This window comes from Peromyscus californicus, unplaced genomic scaffold (assembly GCF_007827085.1).
Source record: "Peromyscus californicus insignis strain IS unplaced genomic scaffold, ASM782708v3 Scaffold_19__1_contigs__length_69161282, whole genome shotgun sequence".
In the NCBI taxonomy this organism is placed as follows: Eukaryota; Metazoa; Chordata; class Mammalia; order Rodentia; family Cricetidae; genus Peromyscus; species Peromyscus californicus.
This window is the reverse complement of record NW_026294491.1, coordinates 11,942,926-11,964,040: the sequence shown is the minus strand read 5'-3', so window position 1 is coordinate 11,964,040 and position 21,115 is coordinate 11,942,926. Positions and strand designations below refer to the sequence as shown.

Below are 21,115 nucleotides of genomic sequence, written 5' to 3'. Positions count from 1 at the left end.
CCAGTCAGCAAGCACACAGGTGGTGCACAGACATACATGCAGGCAAAACATCCATACATAGACAATTAAAAAGAAAAAAATAAGCCAGGCCGTGGTGGCGCACGCTTTTAATCCCAGCACTAGGGAGGCAGAGGCAGCCTGTGAGTTTGAGGCCAGCCTGGTCTATAAAGCAAGTTCCAGGACAGCCAAGTTGCACATAGAAACCCTGTCTCAAAAAAACAAAACAAAGCAAAAATTTAAAATATAAAATAAAAATAAATACCAGTTGAGGTTTTTGAAGGGGCAAACTAAAGTAGGCATTGGCAACAGGCTAAGACTTAGGAGACGCTAAGGAAAACCAAGTGGCATGCTATGGCCAGGGCTACTCAACAGGTTCTGCCTACAGGGCAGTGACTAATCCACTTTCTGTTTGGTGTGGCTGCTTCTGAATAAGCTACAGCTGCTGGACACCAGCACGCTTCAGCTCAGTTGAGCGATCAGTAAATCCGCAGAAACTGTGTTAAGGTCCCCCATGGAGCCTGCGGCTTTAAGTATGGCCGTGTTCTCCCCTAAAAGGCTAGCTGCCGATTTTCTCCATGTGAAGTTGAGATACCACCTGGACCCAGGTAGCTAGACTCCTGAATAGAGCACTTCCCTTTTACTAACATGGCTTTCAAGAATCATCTTCAGGCTGGCCTTTGACCTCACAATCCTCTCGCCTCAACCTCGGTGCTGAGATTACTGGCACATGCCACCATATCCAGCTGAAGTACTCTATTTTAAGGGCATGAGTTGCTCCTCCAGAGAACCCAGGTTCAGCTCCCAGCACCCGCATGTGGTGGCTTACAAGCATCTGTAACTCGAGTTATAGAGGGTCCGGTGCCCACTTCTGGCCTTCTTGGACATAGCACACACATGGTATACAGACTGCTGTGGGATGGTCTGTATGTCAAATGTGTTGCTGATTGGTCAATGAATAAATCACTGATTGGTCAGTGGCCAGGCAGGAAGTATAGGCGGGACTAACAGAGAGGAGAATTGAGAGAACAGGAAGCTGGGAGAGGGAGACACTGCCAGCTGCCACGATGACAAACAGCATGTGAAGATGCCGGTAAGCCATGAGCCATGTGGCAAGGTATAGATTAATGGAAATGGATTAATTTAAGCTGTAAGAACAGTTAGCAAGAAGCCTGCCACGGCCATACAGTTTGTAACCAATATAAGTCTCTGTGTTTGCTTGGTTGGGTCTGAGTGGCTGTAGGACTGGCAGGTGAGAGAGATTTGTCCTGACTGTGGGCCAGGCAGGAAAACATAAGCTACAAATGGCGTCCAACGTGGTGCAAGAGTTTCCACCTAAAACCTGAAAAAAAAAATTCTAAAACGGAGCTAAAAACAGTTCCTAGTTGTCTCTTTCAAGTTAGCGGCAGCTGCCGGTTTGAGCTACTGATGGGTTCCTAGTGTGTGCGCTCGACCTGCAGTATGGCGGGAATGAGGCCTCTGCAAGTGGCACATTAAGCTGCATGGTGGATTTAGCCTTTGCTAGTACAAAACAAAAAAAGAGGTTTCTGGGCTACACGATGCTTGGATAAAAGCATAGACCCACTATTTCTGAGAGTTGATGGCTCCCAGAGCTGGCGGAAAACATATCACCGCCATGTTGGGAAGCTGAAGTGGGCGGAGCCAGCAGCGCCAGCAGCGCCAGCGCCGTTTCAGGCTTAGAAGGCTGCAGTTCAAAGCAATAGGCTCAAGCTAATATAAAAAAATAAGCCACGTAAAGATGGCTACCACACAGAGAATCTGGATTATGTTCTCTTTGATATTCGTAACTAAAGAAAAGCATTTGATTACAAAAGCTGTTGAGTTATGCCAAAATGTATATTTTAAAGGTACCTTGACTTCAAAATTTGGATGTAAGGATATGTTGCTTTGGAAAGGAGGCTCTGCTTTTGTTTCCTCAGAAAGCCAGAGGCTATGGATTTGTTCCAGATTAAGACACATCAGGTTTGACCAGCCAAGACCCCCTGAAAGGTCTCCGATGACACCATGGCCCAGATGATCCAACATCCAGAACCGTTTCAAGGCAACTGGCTCAGACAATACACCCTCATGGACTACTCCATAACCCTAAAATATTCTTTGTGTCCCCATAAGATACAGCACCCCCCTCCAGCAGGAAGTAGTAAGAGAAGCTACGCCCAAATTCCCAAATATACCAAGCTGACTTTGGAGATGTGTAAAGGTTAAAACCTTCCTTTTTTAAGAAAAGAAAAGGGGAAGTGCTGTATGTCAAATGTGTTGCTGATTGGTCAATGAATAAATCACTGATTGGTCAGTGGCCAGGCAGGAAGTATAGGCGGGACTAACAGAGAGGAGAATTGAGAGAACAGGAAGCTGGGAGAGGGAGACACTGCCAGCTGCCACGATGACAAACAGCATGTGAAGATGCCGGTAAGCCATGAGCCATGTGGCAAGGTATAGATTAATGGAAATGGATTAATTTAAGCTGTAAGAACAGTTAGCAAGAAGCCTGTCATGGCCATACAGTTTGTAACCAATATAAGTCTCTGTGTTTGCTTGGTTGGGTCTGAGTGGCTGTGGGACTGGCAGGTGAGAGAGATTTGTCCTGACTGTGGGCCAGGCAGGAAAACTCAAGCTACAACAGACAGACATGCTGGCAGAATCCTCATATACATAAAATAAAAATAAATCTATTTTTTTTGAGACAGGATTTCTCTGTGTAGCCCTGGCTGTTGTGGAACTTGCTCTGTAGACCAGGCTGGACTTGATCAACTTCACAGTTCCACCTGCCATTGCCTCCCAAGTGCTGGGCTTAAAGGCGTGCACTACTACCCCCCAGCAATAAATCTTGTTAATCAGCTTTGAAGGAGAATCGCTGATTACTGCGTCAGGAACACAGTAAGCCCCAAATGCTCAGAGGCACCTCTAGCTTCCCTCTATTGGAAGCTCCAATCAGCAAAACTATCAACTATAGACACTTAAAGCATTTTAAAGGGAGTGTTAGGGTTGTTGGACCCTCAGGGAGTGACCTATAGCTTGCTCGACAGCTCTTGGTCTGAACGTTGATCAAAGGGAGATGATCTGTAGAGAAGCCCACGAGAAGGACGCAATAGAACAGGCAGTAAGGCACGGAGTTCAGGAAAGTACTGGGCCTACATTTTTCCTGCTGACGGGAAAGTGGGAGATAGAGGAGACAGCCCTTCTCCTTGACCGCTCTGAGGAACTGCAGGGGTGACTCTCTCAGCCTGAAGAAACTGAATTTTGTCAGAGATTATCAGTCATCTTCGCTGGTGCCTGGAGGTGTCCCAACATTATGTCAAATAAAAGCCTAGAGGTGTTGGCTGCAGGCTGGAGCCAAGGAGACAAAGGGTTGGGGTCCTCCTGTTGAAAGCCCCTTGTTCCCTTCCTACAGATGACCAGCTCCTTCACCTCAGTCAGATGTCCTGTCTTCAAGAGCCAGTCTGAGTTCTGAAACGTATAGGTACTGTCTATCCTTGTCCAGCACCAAGGCAGAAAAGGAAATTCCAGTGCCAACCAAGACCAGAGCAGCATTTCCAAGGACCCGGTTCCAAGCAGCCACACCAGCGATTTGGGGAGGCAGGGACTCTGCAGGTTAACACGGCTTCACAATGCTGGACAAAAGGCGCTACCACCATACAGTGAGAATATTTATTGAGAATGGCTCATTACAAACAAAATATATTTATGTAGAAAATCCTCTGCTATGCAAAAGATCCCTTTCATCCTCCTGTGGCTAGAGTGAACAAGACAGTCTACAGTCCCCATGTGGCCTCAGAGCCTACCCTGGGCTGCATGAGAAGCTGAGACGCTGTGGGTATCACATGCTGTGGGCAAGTCTCTGTGATGCCAAGGCTTTCTCTAGCCCATTTCCATGACTAGTGCAATGTAACAGAGTGCCTTGTGACACTTCCTCTGTGACTGTCCTCGGACTGTCCTTGAAGACAGCAGCTTTCCTGTTAATCTTACAGACAGATGGAGCCTAACGTGTGATTTGCCCTGAGAAGCCATTATCTGGGTCCAGGGGCTGAGTATTTTTAAATGTCCTAGATGGTTAAGATGACCACCTTTTATGGAAGCCACCTCCCACAAGCACCCATGAGCCTGTGTGCCACGTCTCATCCCATCCAGCTGTTGAGAAGGCTTTACCTATCAGCCCGTCCTATCAGCCAGTCTCAACACTTATACCTGAACCTCTTCTGAGGACACCCATACCCATAGCTGCTATGTGGTACTCCTGAGCTTGGAGCTAGAGTTCCTTGGGGCCTTGGGCTACCCAGCATTAAGGCAATGGAAATGAGACCAGACTGAAAGCAGTGCTAGTCTCTGAAACCCAGAGTGGCTGCCTAGCCAACAGCACCTCCCTTCAGCCCAAGGCTTCGTCTCCTATTGAGGAATAATATGGGTGACTGGTCTGACTGCCCTTGTAAACAGACCACCTCTGACCCTCAAACTACCATGAGGGCCAGCTAGTGGTAGGGAAGCAGCCACTGCCACGTCATGCCTTGAGCACTGAAGACCAGACCCCTGGAGCACAGGGTGGTGAGAGGCTGCTGGGGTACCGTGAGGAGTGGGCTCCCTGGTCTCCTTAGGAAGGACCCACTCCCTCGTGTCTTTGGTGCAGCTTCCCGACTCAGCCTGCTGGCCAGGCCACGCCAGTCATCTTGTTAAGAACTTGGACTGGCCTATCTGCCCTTGTAAAGACGTTAGCGGTTTCAGAGTACCTGTGTCTATTACTGTTTTACTCCCCACACAGGGAAACCCAGTCTCAGGGAAACAGCAAGAGCACAAAAAGGACAAAGAAATCAGCTCTAGTTGATGGGACTTGACACTGGCATTGCCTTCTTCAAGACGGAAGAGACCCAGGATTCTGTTCCAGTGCTCCTGGTGTGAACACCAGGGTGGAGGGGAGGCGGCCTGCTGTTTTAGGCGCACAGACCCTCTAGTACCCATCCTCAGAAGGCTCCCAGACTTAGAGGGCAGATACTGCTGTGGGAAGTCAACCTGGTGTCAGGAGGCCTCCTGGATGTAGGGGCTCTCTGGGGAGTCTCTTGTCAGCTCCCTCTTCCTGGAACATTCTCTCTACTGTCATCCATTTGGCCCTGCCCACTCCTAAAGGCTTTCCATTCTACAGGAGGGTACCTAGAAGCTAAGAAGGTATCAGCATCCCAGGGGTCAGAAAGCCTCTGAGTGGCCATGAGGTATGCTTATGCTGCATGAAAACAAGGCCTCGTGATCAGTCCCAAAGACCAGAGACCCTTGGAGGCAGGAGAAGGCAGTGACGCCATCCACCATGGGGCTTGGAGCTGAAGGCCTGGCTTTGGATGTGCTCTCCCCAAACACGCTGCTCTCTCAGGTTTCCTGCCTCTCCCCTTGCCTCAGTATAGCTGCGTTCAGACTTGAGGACTTCCTCTGGGCACAGCTGGAGTCAGACTTAGGGTCTTGAGAGATCCTCTCCTTAGATGCTCTTGGGTTGTCTCCAGCAATGAGAAGGTGTTTGGGGTAAATGGCAGGATGACACTGGTGGACAGAGCAGTCACGGAGTTCCCAAGAGCTTTGTTAAACAGGCTGAGACTACAATTCTGAACCTCAGCCCCAGCAGCCCTGGGTGGGGGCATCCTGAGTGGGTCTGGCTCGGGTAGGACATAGGGAGGGTCTGAGGACCTAACACACCAGGCTCCTGCTGTCAGCTGTCCAGGTAGACAAAGAGGATGTCCTCATCGGTGCCATAGCTGGTTCTGGCCTCCTCGAAGTTACTGATGCTGGTGCTGCACATTCCTGCCAGGTGTGAGAAAGACAGAGTTGGGTCAGTGGGCGGTGGTACCCAGGGGGACTGGATGGGGTCTGTGTTCTACCTGCCTCGCCACCTCTCGGCTCAAGCCTTCCATCCCTAGGAAAACTTTCTTGCTTATTCAGTCCTTCCTGAGTTAGTTCTTTCTTCTGACACCTTCCCAGTTTAGCAGAGAAAGTGAAGCCCATAGAGAAAGTGAAGCCCAAAGAGAAGAAAAAGTATGCTTAATATGTCTTAAGACACACTGGTGGTCCTTCTCCACACATGGCCTGAGGACAGTGGGCAGTCTATGAGGGCGAGGTCTGGCCAGACTTTCGAGCTTGTGTGCTGGCCATCCCAGGAAGCCTAGGAGCAGGGGCAGTAGCCTGCGGAACCTAAGTTATCACAGTGGGGACCCGAGCAGTGAGTGGAGCTGGAAGCCAGGATAGCAGCAGGTTTATGGCAGGTTTGCCTGTATGACCAGAAGGGCCAGGCCTGATGACGAAACCCCAGGAGAGGCCCAGGCTTCGGCCAGAGAGACAGGAGCCGCACCAGTGTCAAAGGGAGAAAGCTGTGTAAACACAAGCCACCCTGGCCCACCCGGCCCAGCACTCACGGTCAGCATAGGCTGGGTTGTTATAGAAGATGCAGCCGGTCGCCCTGTTGTAGCCACGCAGGACGATGAAGTGGCCCTGGTAGTCAGGGGTCCGGCAGAAGCAGCGGTGGCCACTGGGAGTAAAGCAGCAGTACTTGACAGGGCTGGAGCACAGGTCACAGTGCAGCACCCCGGAGTTCACCAACACGATGGCCACGTGGCCCTGCGCCAGGTGTGCTTGGATATCCTGCACACTCACTGTGCTGTGGGCCAGGAGGGCGGTCAGCCAGTGCCAGTGGGCCGTTGTCCCCAGCTTCCACACCGATGTCCCCCAGTCTGTACGCATCCCCAGTGTTCTGATACGTAAGGACTCGGCTTGTCTGCCCTCTGCCCTGAGGTCCCTGCAAGTGGCAATGTCCCGGCCTGCCACTGGGACCCGGGAAAGCTGGGTGAGGAGGCTTACCATTTCTCCACCCGCACTTTGCAGGCCTTGGCTTGTGCAAACAGCTGGTTCACCCGCGTCTCCTCTGTGTCAAAGTGCTTCCTATAGAAGGACTGAAGCGAGAAGGGCGGGCTGGGGTCGTCCCCATCCCGGGTGCACACACTCCATTTAGATGAAGCAAAGCGCATGTTAGAGAAGCAGTATCAGGAGGGTACGGGAGCCCTACTGACAGGCAGGCGGCTCTACCCAGCACGCCCAGGAAGAAGGCTGTGTCTGTCCCTGGCAGCAGAGTGGACAGGACCACGCAGAGGATGAAAAGGATGCTCAAGAGTTGAGAAAGCAGAAGATTTGGACTAGCTCCCTGAGGAGGACTGGTCAGGCCATTCTCCGGTAGACGTGAGCAGTGGCCTAAAGCAAAGGAGCAAGGAAGGCCAGGCTGCCTTTCCGACCCCGCCAGGATGGCTCAGTCACAGCCCAGTGTAGCCAAGCATGACTACGGAACATACTCTGCTTGGTGCTGGGACCTCACGTGACCAGAGCCCCAGGAGGCAGGCCAAAGACATTCTGTTCTCAGGTCCCCTTTTTCTGACTTAAGATTTAGTAGCCTTCTCTACCTGGCATGGGAGGTTCAAAGAAGAATTAGGCTGACTGCCACTGGCTACCATGTGACAGTCCCTTTGCCAATGAGGCCAGAAGAGACTACTCTGCCAAGCCTTGGCTCCTGGGCCAAGATCGCCTCAAGGGCAGGTAAGACTGGGTCTGTCTTTGTAAGGGGACAGAATACACTGGTGTGCTGGCATAGCCATTTACGATGGCATTATTTTTCAAGAAAGAAAAAAAAGAGGACAGACAACACACGTTTTTTCTTCCAGAATACCAATTACCCTGGTGAGAATAAAGAAAACAAGCCAATGACAGTCATGTAAGATCTGAGTATGACTCCACAGCCTTCGACCTGTCCTGTGCCACAGTGGAGAAGAAGTCCAGAACTCAAGGTGCAGATGTTCCAACAGCCCGGACCTCAAGGTCACCTGTCTGTAGTCCATCCCCACTGCCACTGGTCTCTGTACACCTGTGCATTTACTCGAGTGTCCGGGCAGTGACCCTCCTCTCTTCTGTGATAACTGGGTGGCCTACACCTCTGGTTTTCCACGTGCAGAAGGCCCAGTGGGTAGCTGCTCACCTGGTTCTTGTAACCCTTGTCAACACCCAGAGTCTGGGTACAGAAACGGTGTCTTACACCAAAGTGGCGCATCAGGTAGGCCAGGTCAATGGTCCAGATGCTCCTGGTCAGCTGCAGCTCCTGCAGGGCATTTTCAAATTCCCCATCGTCTAGCTGGCCCAGGTACCTGAGGGCAAGAGGGCAGAGATCAGCTTGTTCTTGAGGCAGAGCTAGATCAAGTCACCCTCCAGTATGAGTGCCACAGCTACCGCTGACACTTCTGATCCTCAGAAGTCTCTGTCCTTTATCACGAAAGCACCGTGGTGGCTTTCAGGGCTCAGGCAGCCTGGGACACCGGCTAGCCCCAGAGTGAAGGGCCTGGATTTTGGTTCTTGCATCTCTTATGGACTATGTTGCTGCTCTCTCTGGCTTCATGATTACATATCTAAGATGAGGCCCTTGGGTCACAGAAGTGGCTTTCAAAACTTCAGGCACTAAACATGTGATTAAGTTCTATCTTTCCCAGAATTCTAGTATGTAAGATAGATATAGGAGAACTGATCTGGGTCTCCAGACAACCAATTAAAAACTCTTGTCCAAGGTGATGGTGATGATCCTTTCTGGCTCAGACTGTCAAAGTTCTTATATTTACGTAGCATCCCGGTAGCCTGCTATCAGAGGGGTAGACGAAGCAGCAGGCACCCAACCTGAACATCTGTGAATTCCTTAATCATCCCGAGCTCCCAGGCATTATCTGAGTGAACAGCCTGATCTACCTTCTGTTCACGTTTAAACTATGACAGGGCCTAAATGGAAAGCAGGTCTCTTAAGTTTCATACAAAGCCAAACCATATAGACGCTAGATCCCATCCAGGTTACTTCCTGTTTCATCCTTGAGCCACAGCAGGTGTGGACACTCACCGAAGCACCATCCTGGAGCAGGCCAGGCCACAGTCCCAATGGTATAGCTGCTGGATGATGGGCACAGGCAGCTGCACAAAGTCCCCTGCAAAGAAACAAAAGGGAGGTCTCATTCTCTCTGCACAGTGCCCACCAATGCCACCAACACTGGAAACACCATTATAGCCTCTGCTGAAACTCTAGAGGATCTCAGGGCCTTCCCACAGCCTGTTATTCTCAGCCCACCAGTACTCTCCCCTAGACATCAGCCACTCCCACTCTAAATCCTCCAGTGTGTTGGTCTCCAACTCACTTTAACACAGAACAGTGTTAGCTGCTGCCTCAGCGTGTTCGGTTTCTTGCACATCACCAGGGCCCACTCTAGATAGCATCTGCACCTGCCATGATCCCTCACACTGGGGGGAGAGGGTCTTTGCACACAATCCCCTAGATGGCTTCCCATGAGCTAACACCCACCCCTGGACTTCAACGCTTCTAAAGTGCTGCCCCGCTCAGCAGTGTCCCAGCGGGTCCGCCTGGCTCTAGTTTCCAGGACAAGCAACATGGGAAGACCGTGGCTAGGAAAGGGAAATGTCACACAAGCTAGATAAGCAGAATACTTCTCCAAACTCTAGCTAGTACTGTCCCTAGGCAAACCTCTCAGCCTGTCTGTTCCAGACTGTGAAGTGGAACAGAAAGGGCCACACCCCAAGGTCATAGGTGGAACGAATACCCATTATACCTAGGCATTCTGGTACCATTGGCTGAGTGGAGGAACTATCTACTCCCTCTCACTGGATTGAGTTTTGCTGTTCCTAAAGTGGGGGACTTTGGTCTGATTTGGTCAACAGATTGAAAAATACTTTCCAAGAGCCTGGCACATGTACTGCCGTAGAGTGACGAGTGGCATAGCAAGGTCCTGTCCCAGTGCGCAGCAAGAACAAACAGATACAGCAGATAAGCAACAGCTTAGATTAGGAAAACAATGGGTGTGCCTCGGAGAGCACAACATGGAAGAAGAACAGTACGCGCTGAGGCCCTAAGGGGAGGACAAGCTGGCATGGGGCCGGGAGCAGCTTAGCTGTGAGTATGCACAAAGTTCAGTCGAGCTGGGTATGCGGGCAAACAGGAGGGGCATAAGGCCAGTCTGGGCTATAGAGTGAGACCTACATGCATGTACGTACACGTACACACACACACACACACACACACACACACACACACACTATACTGGTTACCACTTATTTGACACATGAAAATCCAGTCTACTCCAATTCCCCTTTGAGGATTTGTGGGATCTCCCCTGGGCCAGGTGACTAGCTCTGTGCAAAGTCACCCCGGGGGCCCACCTACCAAGCCAGCCCTCTCCCATCACTCCCTGTGCGCGTGTTAAACAGGAGGGCCATGCACTAGCCAGATTTGTCCTGGCTCTTCTGACATGATGTCTGAGTTTAACCTCCTGCTCTCCCGTGTCTTCAGGGACTGGTTGAACAGCCACTATTTCTAGGGCTTTCCCTAACCCCAGGCAGAACAGTCCCCATCTCGTGTGTAATCCCTTAAGCCTGAGTTCACACTTAAGGGCATAGAATGCAGCCCTTAAGCAGCTCTTATCTGTAGCCTGCTGGACAGGGACTCACGATGGTTCCTAGCTATTCACCTCCAGGTGTGGCTGTGGGAGGCGGGACATAACGGCAAACAGGCCACCTGACATTTCTGTGTCTGCTTCCTCCTCTGGGAAATGAACCACAGCTCACAGAATGCAGTGAGTAAATGGAGCAACAATATGCATAATGCTTTCTGTAGGAAATGATGTGACCTACCAGTTAGCTGGGTCTAGGCAAAGCTGAGGCTTCATGCCCTTCATTCTCTTTACCCCAGGCACCTCTAAATCTAAGTCTTTCTAAGGCCCTTGGCCTTTACCATTTTGTAAATTCAATCTTGTCTGTCCCCTTCCCAAATCCTATTCCATCACCTGTCCCTGCACACAACAGCTAGAGGCAGGTCATCTATAGTTTCTAATCTTTAAACTCCTTGAGATGGATCTGGGGTTAGGCACACACCTTTAATCCTAGCACTCAGGAGGCAGAGGCAGGGAGATCTCTCTGGTTCAAGGCCAGCCTGGTCTCCAGAGCAAGTTCCAGGACAGCCAGGGCTACACAGAAGAATCCTGTCTCAACAAACAAAAACCCAAACAAACAAAAGTCCTTGAAATAGCAGATGGCTCTGTGGATAAAGAGCTCAAGCGTGAGGATCCGAGCTCAGATCCCCAGAACCCACTCCCACCTGCAATCCCAGCAAGCAGACAGACAGGAAATCTCCAGAGCAAGCTGGCTAGCCAGACTAGCAGAAATGGCAAACTCAAGGCTGAGTAAGAGATCCTACCTCAACATATATGGCAGAGATGGTCAAGAAGACCATCTCTGATGATACCTGATGTCAGCCTTGGCCTTGCACATGCACATACATATACATACAATGCACATACACAAAACACATAAAAAGGAGATAATAAATGAAGCTCTCACCCACTACATATACTTTTTTTTTTTTTTTCTAACAGGGTCTTAGGAGGCACGGGATGTCCTCGAACTTGACAGGTAGCCAAAGGTGACATTCAACTTCTGATCCTTCTATCGCCACCTCCTCAGGGATTACGGGCACGTGCCACCATGCCTACTTTTATGTGGTGGTGGGGGTGGAACCCAGGGCTTCCTCTGGGCAATCACTACCCCAGTGGAGCCACATCTCATCCCCAGCCTTGTACAGGTCCTAGCCTACAGGTGCCAGCTGAGCGTAGGTCCACCAGACTCACCGCAACCTTCACCTGTCCCGGCTGTCCCGTGAACCCACCAGTCTTAGCTGTGCTGAGGCCATCTTGGCACACGTGGCACCCTCAGTCTGGGACTCTTTTCTCTCTACTGTTCTGAGCATTTCGGCCTCAGTTCAAAAATCTCTTGAGGGTTTTTTTTTTTGTTTTTTTTTTCTGACTGTGCATTTGATGGGTGAGGAGGGCGTTCCTTTCTGACATCCTGTTTGTTTCATTCGGTGCTTAGCAAAAGTGATACAAAAAGCTGCTGTCACCTCACGGAGGCCCGAGCTTCCTGAAGAACAGTGATGGCTTGAGCCTGCATCCCTCACAACCAAAACTCACGTTGAAACAAACCCCACAGTGTGGTGGTAAGAAGTTGCTGGATCTCGAGGGGCTGGAGAGATGGCTGAGCAATTCTGAGTGCTGGCTGCTCTTCCAGAGGACCCAGGTTCAGTTCCTAGCACCATGTTGGCTCACAACCAGATATAACTCCAGGCCCAGGGGGTCTCCAACATCCTCTTACACACACACACACACACACACACACACACACACACACACACACACACACACGGTACACAGACAAACCCACAAGCAAACCACTCATACACACAAAATAAAAATAAATAACTCTTTAAATAAGAAGGTCTTTAGGGAAGTAACTCAGTCACGCGGTCTCTGAATTTGTGTCTTATAAAGGGTCAGGAAAAAGAACTTAGGCCATGTCTTTGTTTCCTTTCCAGCTGCTGTGATGGAACACCCTGACAGAAGTAACTTATGGGGAAAGGGTTTATTCTAGCTCACAACTCCAGGTCATGTCATCATTTCTGGAAAGTCACAGTAATAGGGGACAGCCAGTCATACCACAGCCAATCAGGGACAGGTGGCAAGAATACATCACCCCCTTCCCCCTTTTTACCAGTCTCTGGGGCCCAGCCCAAGAAACAGAGCTGCCCACATTTAGTGTGAGTCTAATTCAATGAACCCATTAAGAAAATCTCTCACAGGCCGACTAACAGGCCAATCTGACCTAGACAATTCCTCATGAAGTCGCCTTTCCCACATGATTACAGATTCTATCAGGTTGACGATTAAAACTAAAAAGCTGGAGATGGCTATGCAGTTAAAAAGTACTCGATGCTTTTGCAAAGGACCCAGGCACAGTTCAGTTCCAAGCACACGCACAGCGGCTTACAGCTGTTTGGAACTCCAGTTCAAGGCGCTCTGACACCCTCTTCCAGCCTCTGAGGGCACCTGCATGGACGTACATGCAGACAGAACACTCAAGACACATAAAACTGTATAAAGGAGATCATAGAAAGAAGAGAGAGAGAGGGAGAGAGGAGAGAAAAGCAAGCTAACAGCCATAGGCCTTTGTCTTTTTACCCTTCTGATATTCTGTTGTGCAAGGACACAGTACTTCTCCCCCTTCCTCTCTTCCTGTCATGTGGGCATATCTAGAGAGAGTCGTCTATAAGGAACAGATGGATCTTGTACTGAACTTACCAGCTGCCTGATCTTAGAATTCTCAGCCTCCAGAACTGAGCAAATAAATTCCTATTGTTTATAAGTTGTGCAAGTGGACTAAGACACCAGGGAACTTGCTGGTCTTGTTTGCTGCTTCCTTGCCTAGTACCTGATGTTTAGTAAGTAACCCATTATTATACTTGAGGCTGGTGGTGGAGCATTGTCAGGGACAGAGGTTCAATCCCCAGTGCTACAAATTAAAAAAAAAAAAAAAAAAAGAGGACGGAAAAAAGTCAGACTTACTGAAGAAATGATGGGCTGTGGGACAGGCTCTGGGCAAACCAAGGTGACGTAAACCTCAGTCTCCAGAGACGATCCTCTAAAACAGTTCTCCCATGGTATGCTAGTGGAAAACTCTCTGCAGGGTGTGGTGCTATCAAGATGGGTGTCTTCCCTTTCCAGAAGCTTCACTGAGGTTGTAAATGGCCTTTTTGCTCTGATCTACTTAGGCTGATAACCACCCAGGTTTTGTTTGTATCTAACCATTGATCTGGAATGTTGCTTTTTCATCTCTGACATCTAAATGCTCTGCTCCCCACTCTTCATTCTCTCCTCCCCCACAACATGCTCACAGAGAGGGCACCTGCTTCCTCCCTGGCCAGCCTGAGAATTCTGTAATAGGCAGGTAGGGCCAAGGTTGCATTTGCCTCTACCCAGCCTTCACCCACACCTGGCATTCATATATGCTGTTGAATAGTTTGTTTTTTTAAAGCTCTACCTCTTCAAATATTTACTTGTCACTACAATGCCCATTAGTTCTAGGCTTCCTGATCACAACTCTCTGTTGGAGACTCCCTCTTTAGTCTGTGGCCTGCACTCTGGTTCTAATTAGTTGGGTCATGCCTTTTCTTATTCTGTTATAAAATGTGGGATAGGACAGTTGCTTTTCAGCGTCCTAAGAGACTCAGCTGTCTGTCCTCTTTCACTCAGCCTTAGAACCCCTAGATCATGAGGCCTCACAGGGTAAACATCCCTGCTTGGCTATCCTGATCTTGGCACAGACAAGATGTTTGCTGGGAGTAGGTGATAAGTGTAGGAGAGGCCTTGGTATTTGTCCAGATGACAGCGTTAGCATTCAGAGCCCCAAACTGCTGTTGATATTAATGCCTGAAGCTGAGACATGACCCTACCTGACAGCTAGGGTCTGCTTTGGTTGTGGCCTGGCCTCAGTTGTCCGGTTGTCACTAGAGAAGGAAGGCAGTCAACTCTCCCTGGACACTTTCTCCCTCTCGGCCTCAGTCTGCTCACCTCAAAAAGTACAAATAACAGCAGGAGCCTACTTCACTGGGATTTATGAAAATTAATTCTACACCGTCTATAAACATTTTATCACTGTATCTACTACCTCTTAGCGCCCTACACAAGTGAGCCATTATCTGCTGACGCTAAGAAAGGGCAATGATCTTGTCAAAGTTCACAGAGTTAGATAATTGGGGCAGTAAAAATGTAAATCCCAGTATAGGTCCAAGTCCTGCTCCAGGCTACCACCAGAAGGAACCACTCTCTGAACGTGATGTTACTCTCCAACTGACACTAAAGGGTTTGGGTACCAAACCCCTTGACCCCTCCCATGAGATGGCACCTCGCCATAACAGTTTATTAGTACCAACTCTTGGGCCTTAAGCAGAGCTCCACCACGACGTCCAGCTTTCCCCACTTCTTGAGTAAGCAAAGGGGCTCGGCGCTGCGTTTGGGAAGCCAGAGAAAAAGTCCCTCCCGTTCTTTCCCCCCTTCACAGCCCCAAGCTTTCCACAGTTGCCCCTGGGAACAGGATCCCGCAACGTGGTTCAAAAGCAAAGCAGGACTACTCGTTTCTGGGGAAGGTAGTGCCTTTGCCCCCTTGGACTTTTCCACTTGACTGCTTGCTCTCAGAACTCCCCGAGCTTCCAGCCCCGGGAGACTCGGTAACAAACAACAGAAGTGGAGGACGGGAGATGAGAAGGAATATCCACCTAGCTAAGGTCCACTAGAAGCTCCAGTCTGGGGTGAGGCCGCAGACGGCCCAAGGTCGCGCGGCCAGACCCTGCCCAGCTCTAGGGCGGAGTCCCCCCTCGGTTTCCCCGGTGAGGGCAAGGCCCTTTGGGGAGGCACTGACCGGGCTCGAGCGGCTGCCCCGTTGCCTCTGCCTCCGTCCTCATGACCCGGGTGGCGCAGGGCGCCCATGGCCCCGGCCTGGAGCTGATTGCAGCTGCGACTTCTGCTGGGCAGCGAGCGCGGCCAGTGCGGGTAGCGTTCCTCCTCCTCCTCCTCCTCCTCCTCCTCCTCCGCCGCCGCCGCCGCCGCCGCCGCCTCCGCGGTTCAGAGACCGGTAGGCGGGGGCTAGGCCAGCTCAAGCCACGCCTCGTCCCTTCCAGGTCTGGGACCTGGAAACCCGCCCTTTCCCTAGGCCACGCCTCTTCCCTGCCGCCCACTTCTCTCCCATAAAGAGCTCCCCGCAGGTCCTGCCCTTCTCCGGAAGCCCCGCCCCCTCCCGGGCCCCGCCCCCCAAGGCCCTTCCACAGCCACGTTGGAGCCTCACAAACTCCCTCCCGCTTGGCTTGCTCCTTTGCAGCCTGAGGTGTTAGCTCGGGCCCCTCGCAATGCCCCATCGAAACGCCGGGGAATCCTTTTCTGACTCCCTTTAGGTCTTAACTGCACAATGAATAATGATAAGTTCCCCCAGCTCAGTGCGCCCCTTACCTGCTGGCGACCAGATCCAAAGCTTAAATTCCTAGTCCGAGCCTCACTTCCGGTCGCTCCAGAGCGTTGGTCTCCCGCCTAGATCCCGCCCAATCCGTCCCTGGAGTACTTTGTAAGTGTGGGTCCCCATGTTCCTTTTTAGGATTGATGTTTCCGGCGATCCCCGGGTCCTTTCCAGTGCCGGAACAATAGTGCTAGAGCTCTCGTTTCCCAGCCGGCGGATTAAGGAGAAAGCGTAAGTAAGCGGACTCTCACCGCTGGGGAAAGGAAAAGGAGGAGCCCTGCGCACGGCATTCTGGGAGCGCGTGGTATTCTGGGTACCCGGGGCCCGCCATTCCCTCGCTTCACGCCTTCGCCTTCTAACGTTTGTGCCAGAACCGAAAAGGGGCCTGCAGTCACTTGGTGAGGAGAGGCGGCGAACCGGTAAGAGGAGGCCGAGGCTCCCCTAGAGGGTTAGGGGCAGGAAGGGACCCTGCAGAGGAGCTCAGCGGGGCATAGCGGAAGGCAAGAAGCCCGGGCCGATCCAAACACCGTTTCGCTAGCGCTTGAAACAGTTATTTACGCCTGGTCCGCATGTTCTGTGCCTTTCCGGGTCACCGGTTTTCGAAGCTTGCAAGCACTCGTTTCTTACGGATTACCACCTTTCCCTCTGGATCATCATTTTCACCGTCCTTTGCATCCCTGCCTCCACTCTGATTCCGGCACTGGTCCTCTCATGCTTTCCACGCTGCTGCAGACGTTTTAACCAGTGGCCCTGCTGCAGAAGCTCCACGTTCGATCCACTGTGTAGATGCTGCTACTTTTTTTTTCTTATTGAGCCTTTGGCTATAATCCTGCTGTGTTTCTCCACCGTTTTCGTCATAAAAGCCACACTCCTAAAGTTGAAATCGGTGGTCCCTCACCAAGAGAGACGGCGTTTAACATCCTTATAGTTTTCTCATGAACATAGGTTATGTGCTTATCAGGATTATAAAAGCCCTGTGCATAGTCTCTGTCTTTTACTGAGAATAAGTCGAGCGTTTACCCTGATTGTTCTCATGATGAGCATTTCCTGTTTGTAGCATGTATCACTCTGTGAGCGCCTTGATACTTTATCCCCATCTTTTAGTGAAGAGTCAAAGCTGAATTGAAACCTCCTCTCCTAGATTTCTCTGGGTTTGGGTCTATATGTAGTGTAAGGAACTGTGGCCTTTAGCCAAATATGGTTGCTGAGCACTTGGAATATTACTAGTGTGACTAGGGGAATTTTTTAAAAAAAATATATATGTTTTGTTTGAATAACTACATGTAAGCAGTGGTTACTTTACACATCAGGTCCATATCAGAGTTGTTTTGGTGAATATAAAGGGACCCATGTTTGGGAATAGAAAGGAGGCACTCTGGATTCCCACTAGCTCTCTCCTTACCATCCTTCCTCACTTCACATGTTTGTGTGTACTTGCCATGGTGGTTCCTTGAAACCAAGAGTCAGACTCCTTCCACAGAAGATGCAGCTCTGACATATCCGCAAAGCTTGTGGAATGCCAGTCCGTCTTAAGCTCTGAAAGGTAACTGTTGTCTCTCTCTCTCTCACTGCAGCACAGGAAGAGTCCTGCCAAGATGTCTATCGGTGTGCCGATTAAAGTCTTGCATGAGGCTGAGGGCCACATCGTAACATGTGAGACCAACACTGGTGAGGTGTATCGAGGGAAGCTCATTGAAGCAGAGGACAACATGAACTGCCAGGTATCTTACTTTGCACCTGGGGCTGTAAAGGAACTGTGGCTTCTATCCTGGGGGATAAAAAGATACTTGGGAGTCTTCTTTTTTTTTTTTTTTTTTTTTTTTTTTTGGTTTCTCTGTGTAGCTTTGCGCCTTTCCTGGAACTCACTCTGCAGTCCAGGCTGGCCTTGAACTCACAAGAGATCCACCTGGATTAAAGGCGTGTGCCACCACCGCCCAGCTTACTTGGAAGTCTTGATGGAGTTATTTTCATCCAACAGTTTACTGAATGCTTAATGTGTGCCAGACACTCTTAGAGTCTCTGAGATTGTTCGTATGTCTATGTAGACTTAGTCGTGAGGCAGAAAAGTCATTTGACGGCCTGATAACCATATTATCAGGTATGTTCCAGCACTTGGGAGGCTGAGGTAGATGATCGAGAGTTCAGGGCCCTGCAAGTTGTATTTGACTTTGTTTTCTCCCATTTGGAAGAAGTGGAGAGTCTTTCAGAAGAGTCAGGATCAAGAGCCAGTGTCCGTTTTCCATCACAATTTATAATTGTGGATCTCAAGCTCATATATTACGTGTGGTTTTTTTTTTTCTTGTAGAAAGTCTCATCTGATATAACCAGACTTGTGGTCCCGTCGTCGCCCCCCCCCCCCCCATTAGTTAATAACTTGAGCTTTGGAATTAGAAATTTGAGTCAGGTCATAATTAATGGCCTTAGGTATCTTAATCACTTGTTCTCTCCTCTGTAAAGTGAAGATGGAGTTATTTTGGATCCTCTGTGCTGTAAATGCCAAGACAGTGAAATACACAAGAGATTCATTGGGGAAGTGGTAGTGCCGGGTAACAGTGAGAGAGCGGGAGTCTGTGAGTAGTTAGTTCCTAGTCTTTTTTTTTTTTTTTTTTTTCTTTTTCTTTTAGTTTTTCGAGACAGGGTTTCTCTCTGTCAAAGTTTTTCTTTTGACTCACAGTTTGAGGATACAGTCTATTGCCGAGGAAGTCGTGGTGTCGGGAATTTGAGAAGGCAGCTGGTCACATTGAGTCTGCAGTGAGAAAGCAGACGAGTGCCCTGCTTAGCCCAGTCTCTACTTCTTATTCACTTGAAGTTGGGTCTCCTCACCTCAACCTGATCTAGATAATCCCTCACAGGCATGCTTGTCCCTTCAGTAATTCTAAATCCACCAAGTTGATGGTGCTAACCATCATAGCAGGGGAGTTTTACATCTCAGGGAGCAAAAAGAGCCTTGGACTTCAGCTTAATGCTGAGGAAGTTTCACCGAAGTAAGAGTAGCGGGAGGCAGAGGTGGATTGGCTCTGCTGTCACTGGCAGCCTGTGGGGAGGGCCACCTCAGAGTGAGTGCCACGGTGGATCTGCAGAGTGGCAGCTGGAGGCTGTCGACTCCACACACTCCTCCAGCCTGCTGTCTTCTGAGTGGGTGAAAGGTGATATCCCTGACTGCTCCAGGTGATCCATACCTTGGAGTCGTTACAGAGATCAGATGGCTTGTGTGTTTGCAGGAGCTGGCTCAGTGCTTTGCATGTTATAACTGTTAGACTGTACGGTGCCTGTTACTGCATTGCACGTGAGAAAACTAAAGCTTGTAGAGGTAAAGTGCCTTATGTAGGGTCCCACCTGTGGGCCAGGTGGCCTGACTATTGCCTTTAGTGTGTGTGTGAGTTAGTTATTTTCTGTGGCTGTGATAACACCATCAGAAGGAGTTTGGTTTGGCTCACAGTTCCAGAGGCAGTGTCCATCATGGCAGGAGAAATGGTAACAGCAGGAAGCTAAGTGCTTACATTTTCAATAGAAAGTGGAAGCAGTGAGCAGCCTGGAAGTGTTGGAGAGTATTAATCTCAAAGCTTGCCCCCAGTGACAGTCTTCCTTCAGCAAGGCTGCATCCCCTAAGCCCACCCCCCAAAAAAAACAACCCACCACCAACTGGGGGCCAAGTGTGCAAACGCCTACAACTGTGGAGGATACTTTTCATTGAAACTATTATAATTGTGCTGGTTAGTTTTTTGTCAATTTGACACAAGCTATAGTCGTCTTGGAAAAGGGAACCTGAGTTGTGAAAATGCCTCAATCAGATTCTCCTATAGGCAGGTCTGTGGGGCATTTTCTTGATTAGTGATTGATGTGAAGGGCCCAGTGGGCTATGCCACTCATAGGCAGTTGTTTCTGGGAGGTATAAGAAAGGTAGCTGAAGGCTGAGCATGGTGGTGCATGCCTTTAATCCCAGCACTTGGGAGGCAGAGGCAGGAGGACAACCAGGGCTACATAGAAAGACTGCCTCAAAACAATAGCAATAAAAAGTGTGTGTGTGTGTGTGTGTGTGTGTGTGTGTTTGTGCTCGCGCGCATGCATATATAGAGAAAGGTAGCTTGCTGAGCAAGAGCCTGGAGGGCAAGTCAGTAAGCAGCATTCCTCCGTGCTCTCTGCTTCAGTTCCTGCCAACTCGAGTCCCTTCCTTGGCCTTCTCAGTGATTGACTGTGATCGGGATATGTATGCCAGACTCTTTCCTCCCCATGTCGCTTTTGGCTGGGGTGTTTATTCCAGCAGTAGAAGCAAACTGAAACAAGATTTAGTTTCGAGTTGGATGGTGTGTTGTGTGCTGCCCTCTTTCCCCTCTGCTGGGATGGAGCCCAGTGCCTGCGGCCTGAGGTTAAGTACTCTCCTGCTAAACCCCTTTGCCAGTTTGGGGTTGCTTTTGAGACAAGCTGTCTCTCTGTAGATCCCAAGTTGGCCTTAAACACTTGATCCTCCTGCCTTATCATCAATTACAGGCAGGTGTTACCCCACTCAGCTGTCAAGGCTCTCTGAAGTCCTGTACTACTTGGTTTTCTTCCACAGGAAGGTCCTGGGAGGTATAGCTGACCTGCTTAGTGCTGTCAAGATCCTGACCTGTAGTAGTCTGCCTACAGGTCAGGAAGTGCCACTTTCGTGGGTCCACTCCTGTCAATTAAGATATCTTTGTTTTAGGGTGTTTAGCTTTGTGAGTAGAATGAAAGATTTTGGATAGTGACTATTAATGTATTTATTATGCTGCTTAAACAACTTACTGAGGCTTAAGGGCCTCAGACAGCCCAACTGTAATACGAAGTTGTCTGAGTAGATGACTGGTATTCTCAGAAATGCAGCCCACGTGATGCAAAGTGCATGGATCTTGGTATTGTCAGGTTGCAACTTGGAAAGTAGTGTGTCTTGTGTGTGAGCTTTGTGCCTCCCTTGCCCACTGTTCCCTCCAAAGTCACTGATAACAGATCATTTTGATTTACTTGTAGAGTCTGTAAACATGGCCGCACTCTGAGGTACAGGGAATTAGGTCTTCATCATGTCCTAATTTTTGCAGGGACACACTTTAGCCCATAATACTGCGCATATCAAGATGATGAGTGTTCATTAGGTTGACCAGAGCCTGAGCACATTGCATAAAGATCAATAGGCTATGTAGAGCAAACCCCAGCAGCGGGTGAGCACTGAACACTTCACTCATGTATCGTCTGGGAT

The 21,115-nt window shown here is 49.8% G+C and overlaps 2 protein-coding genes across 7 annotated transcripts in view; one reads left to right on the top strand and one right to left on the bottom strand.

Moving 5' to 3' along the window:
• Positions 1–3,652: 3,652 nt before the first annotated feature.
• On the bottom strand, positions 3,653–16,015 carry Gucd1 (guanylyl cyclase domain containing 1). Of its 3 annotated transcripts, none has more exons than XM_052744686.1 (6): positions 15,900–16,015; positions 8,906–8,990; positions 8,006–8,171; positions 6,844–6,935; positions 6,402–6,643; positions 3,653–5,793 (listed from the first exon to the last, which is right to left on the bottom strand). In XM_052744686.1, the coding sequence occupies exons 2-6, from the start codon at positions 8,914–8,916 to the stop codon at positions 5,702–5,704; spliced, it is 603 nt and encodes a 200-aa protein (XP_052600646.1). In that variant the 5' UTR covers positions 8,917–8,990; positions 15,900–16,015; the 3' UTR covers positions 3,653–5,701. The 3 variants fall into 3 exon arrangements, with proteins under 3 accessions (XP_052600646.1, XP_052600644.1, XP_052600647.1); XM_052744684.1 differs by lacking the exon at positions 15,900–16,015 and adding an exon at positions 15,316–15,467; XM_052744687.1 differs by lacking the exon at positions 15,900–16,015 and adding an exon at positions 15,173–15,197.
• Positions 15,700–21,115, top strand: part of Snrpd3 (small nuclear ribonucleoprotein D3 polypeptide) — a 17,908-nt gene continuing 12,492 nt past the window's right edge. Inside the window, exons 1-3 of one of the 4 annotated variants that reach the window (XM_052744690.1) lie at positions 15,700–15,777; positions 16,042–16,134; positions 17,478–17,624. In XM_052744690.1, coding sequence (XP_052600650.1) covers positions 17,499–17,624 — 126 coding nt within the window. In that variant the 5' untranslated portion in view covers positions 15,700–15,777; positions 16,042–16,134; positions 17,478–17,498. The other 3 variants (XM_052744691.1, XM_052744689.1, XM_052744688.1) reach the window with 3 other exon arrangements.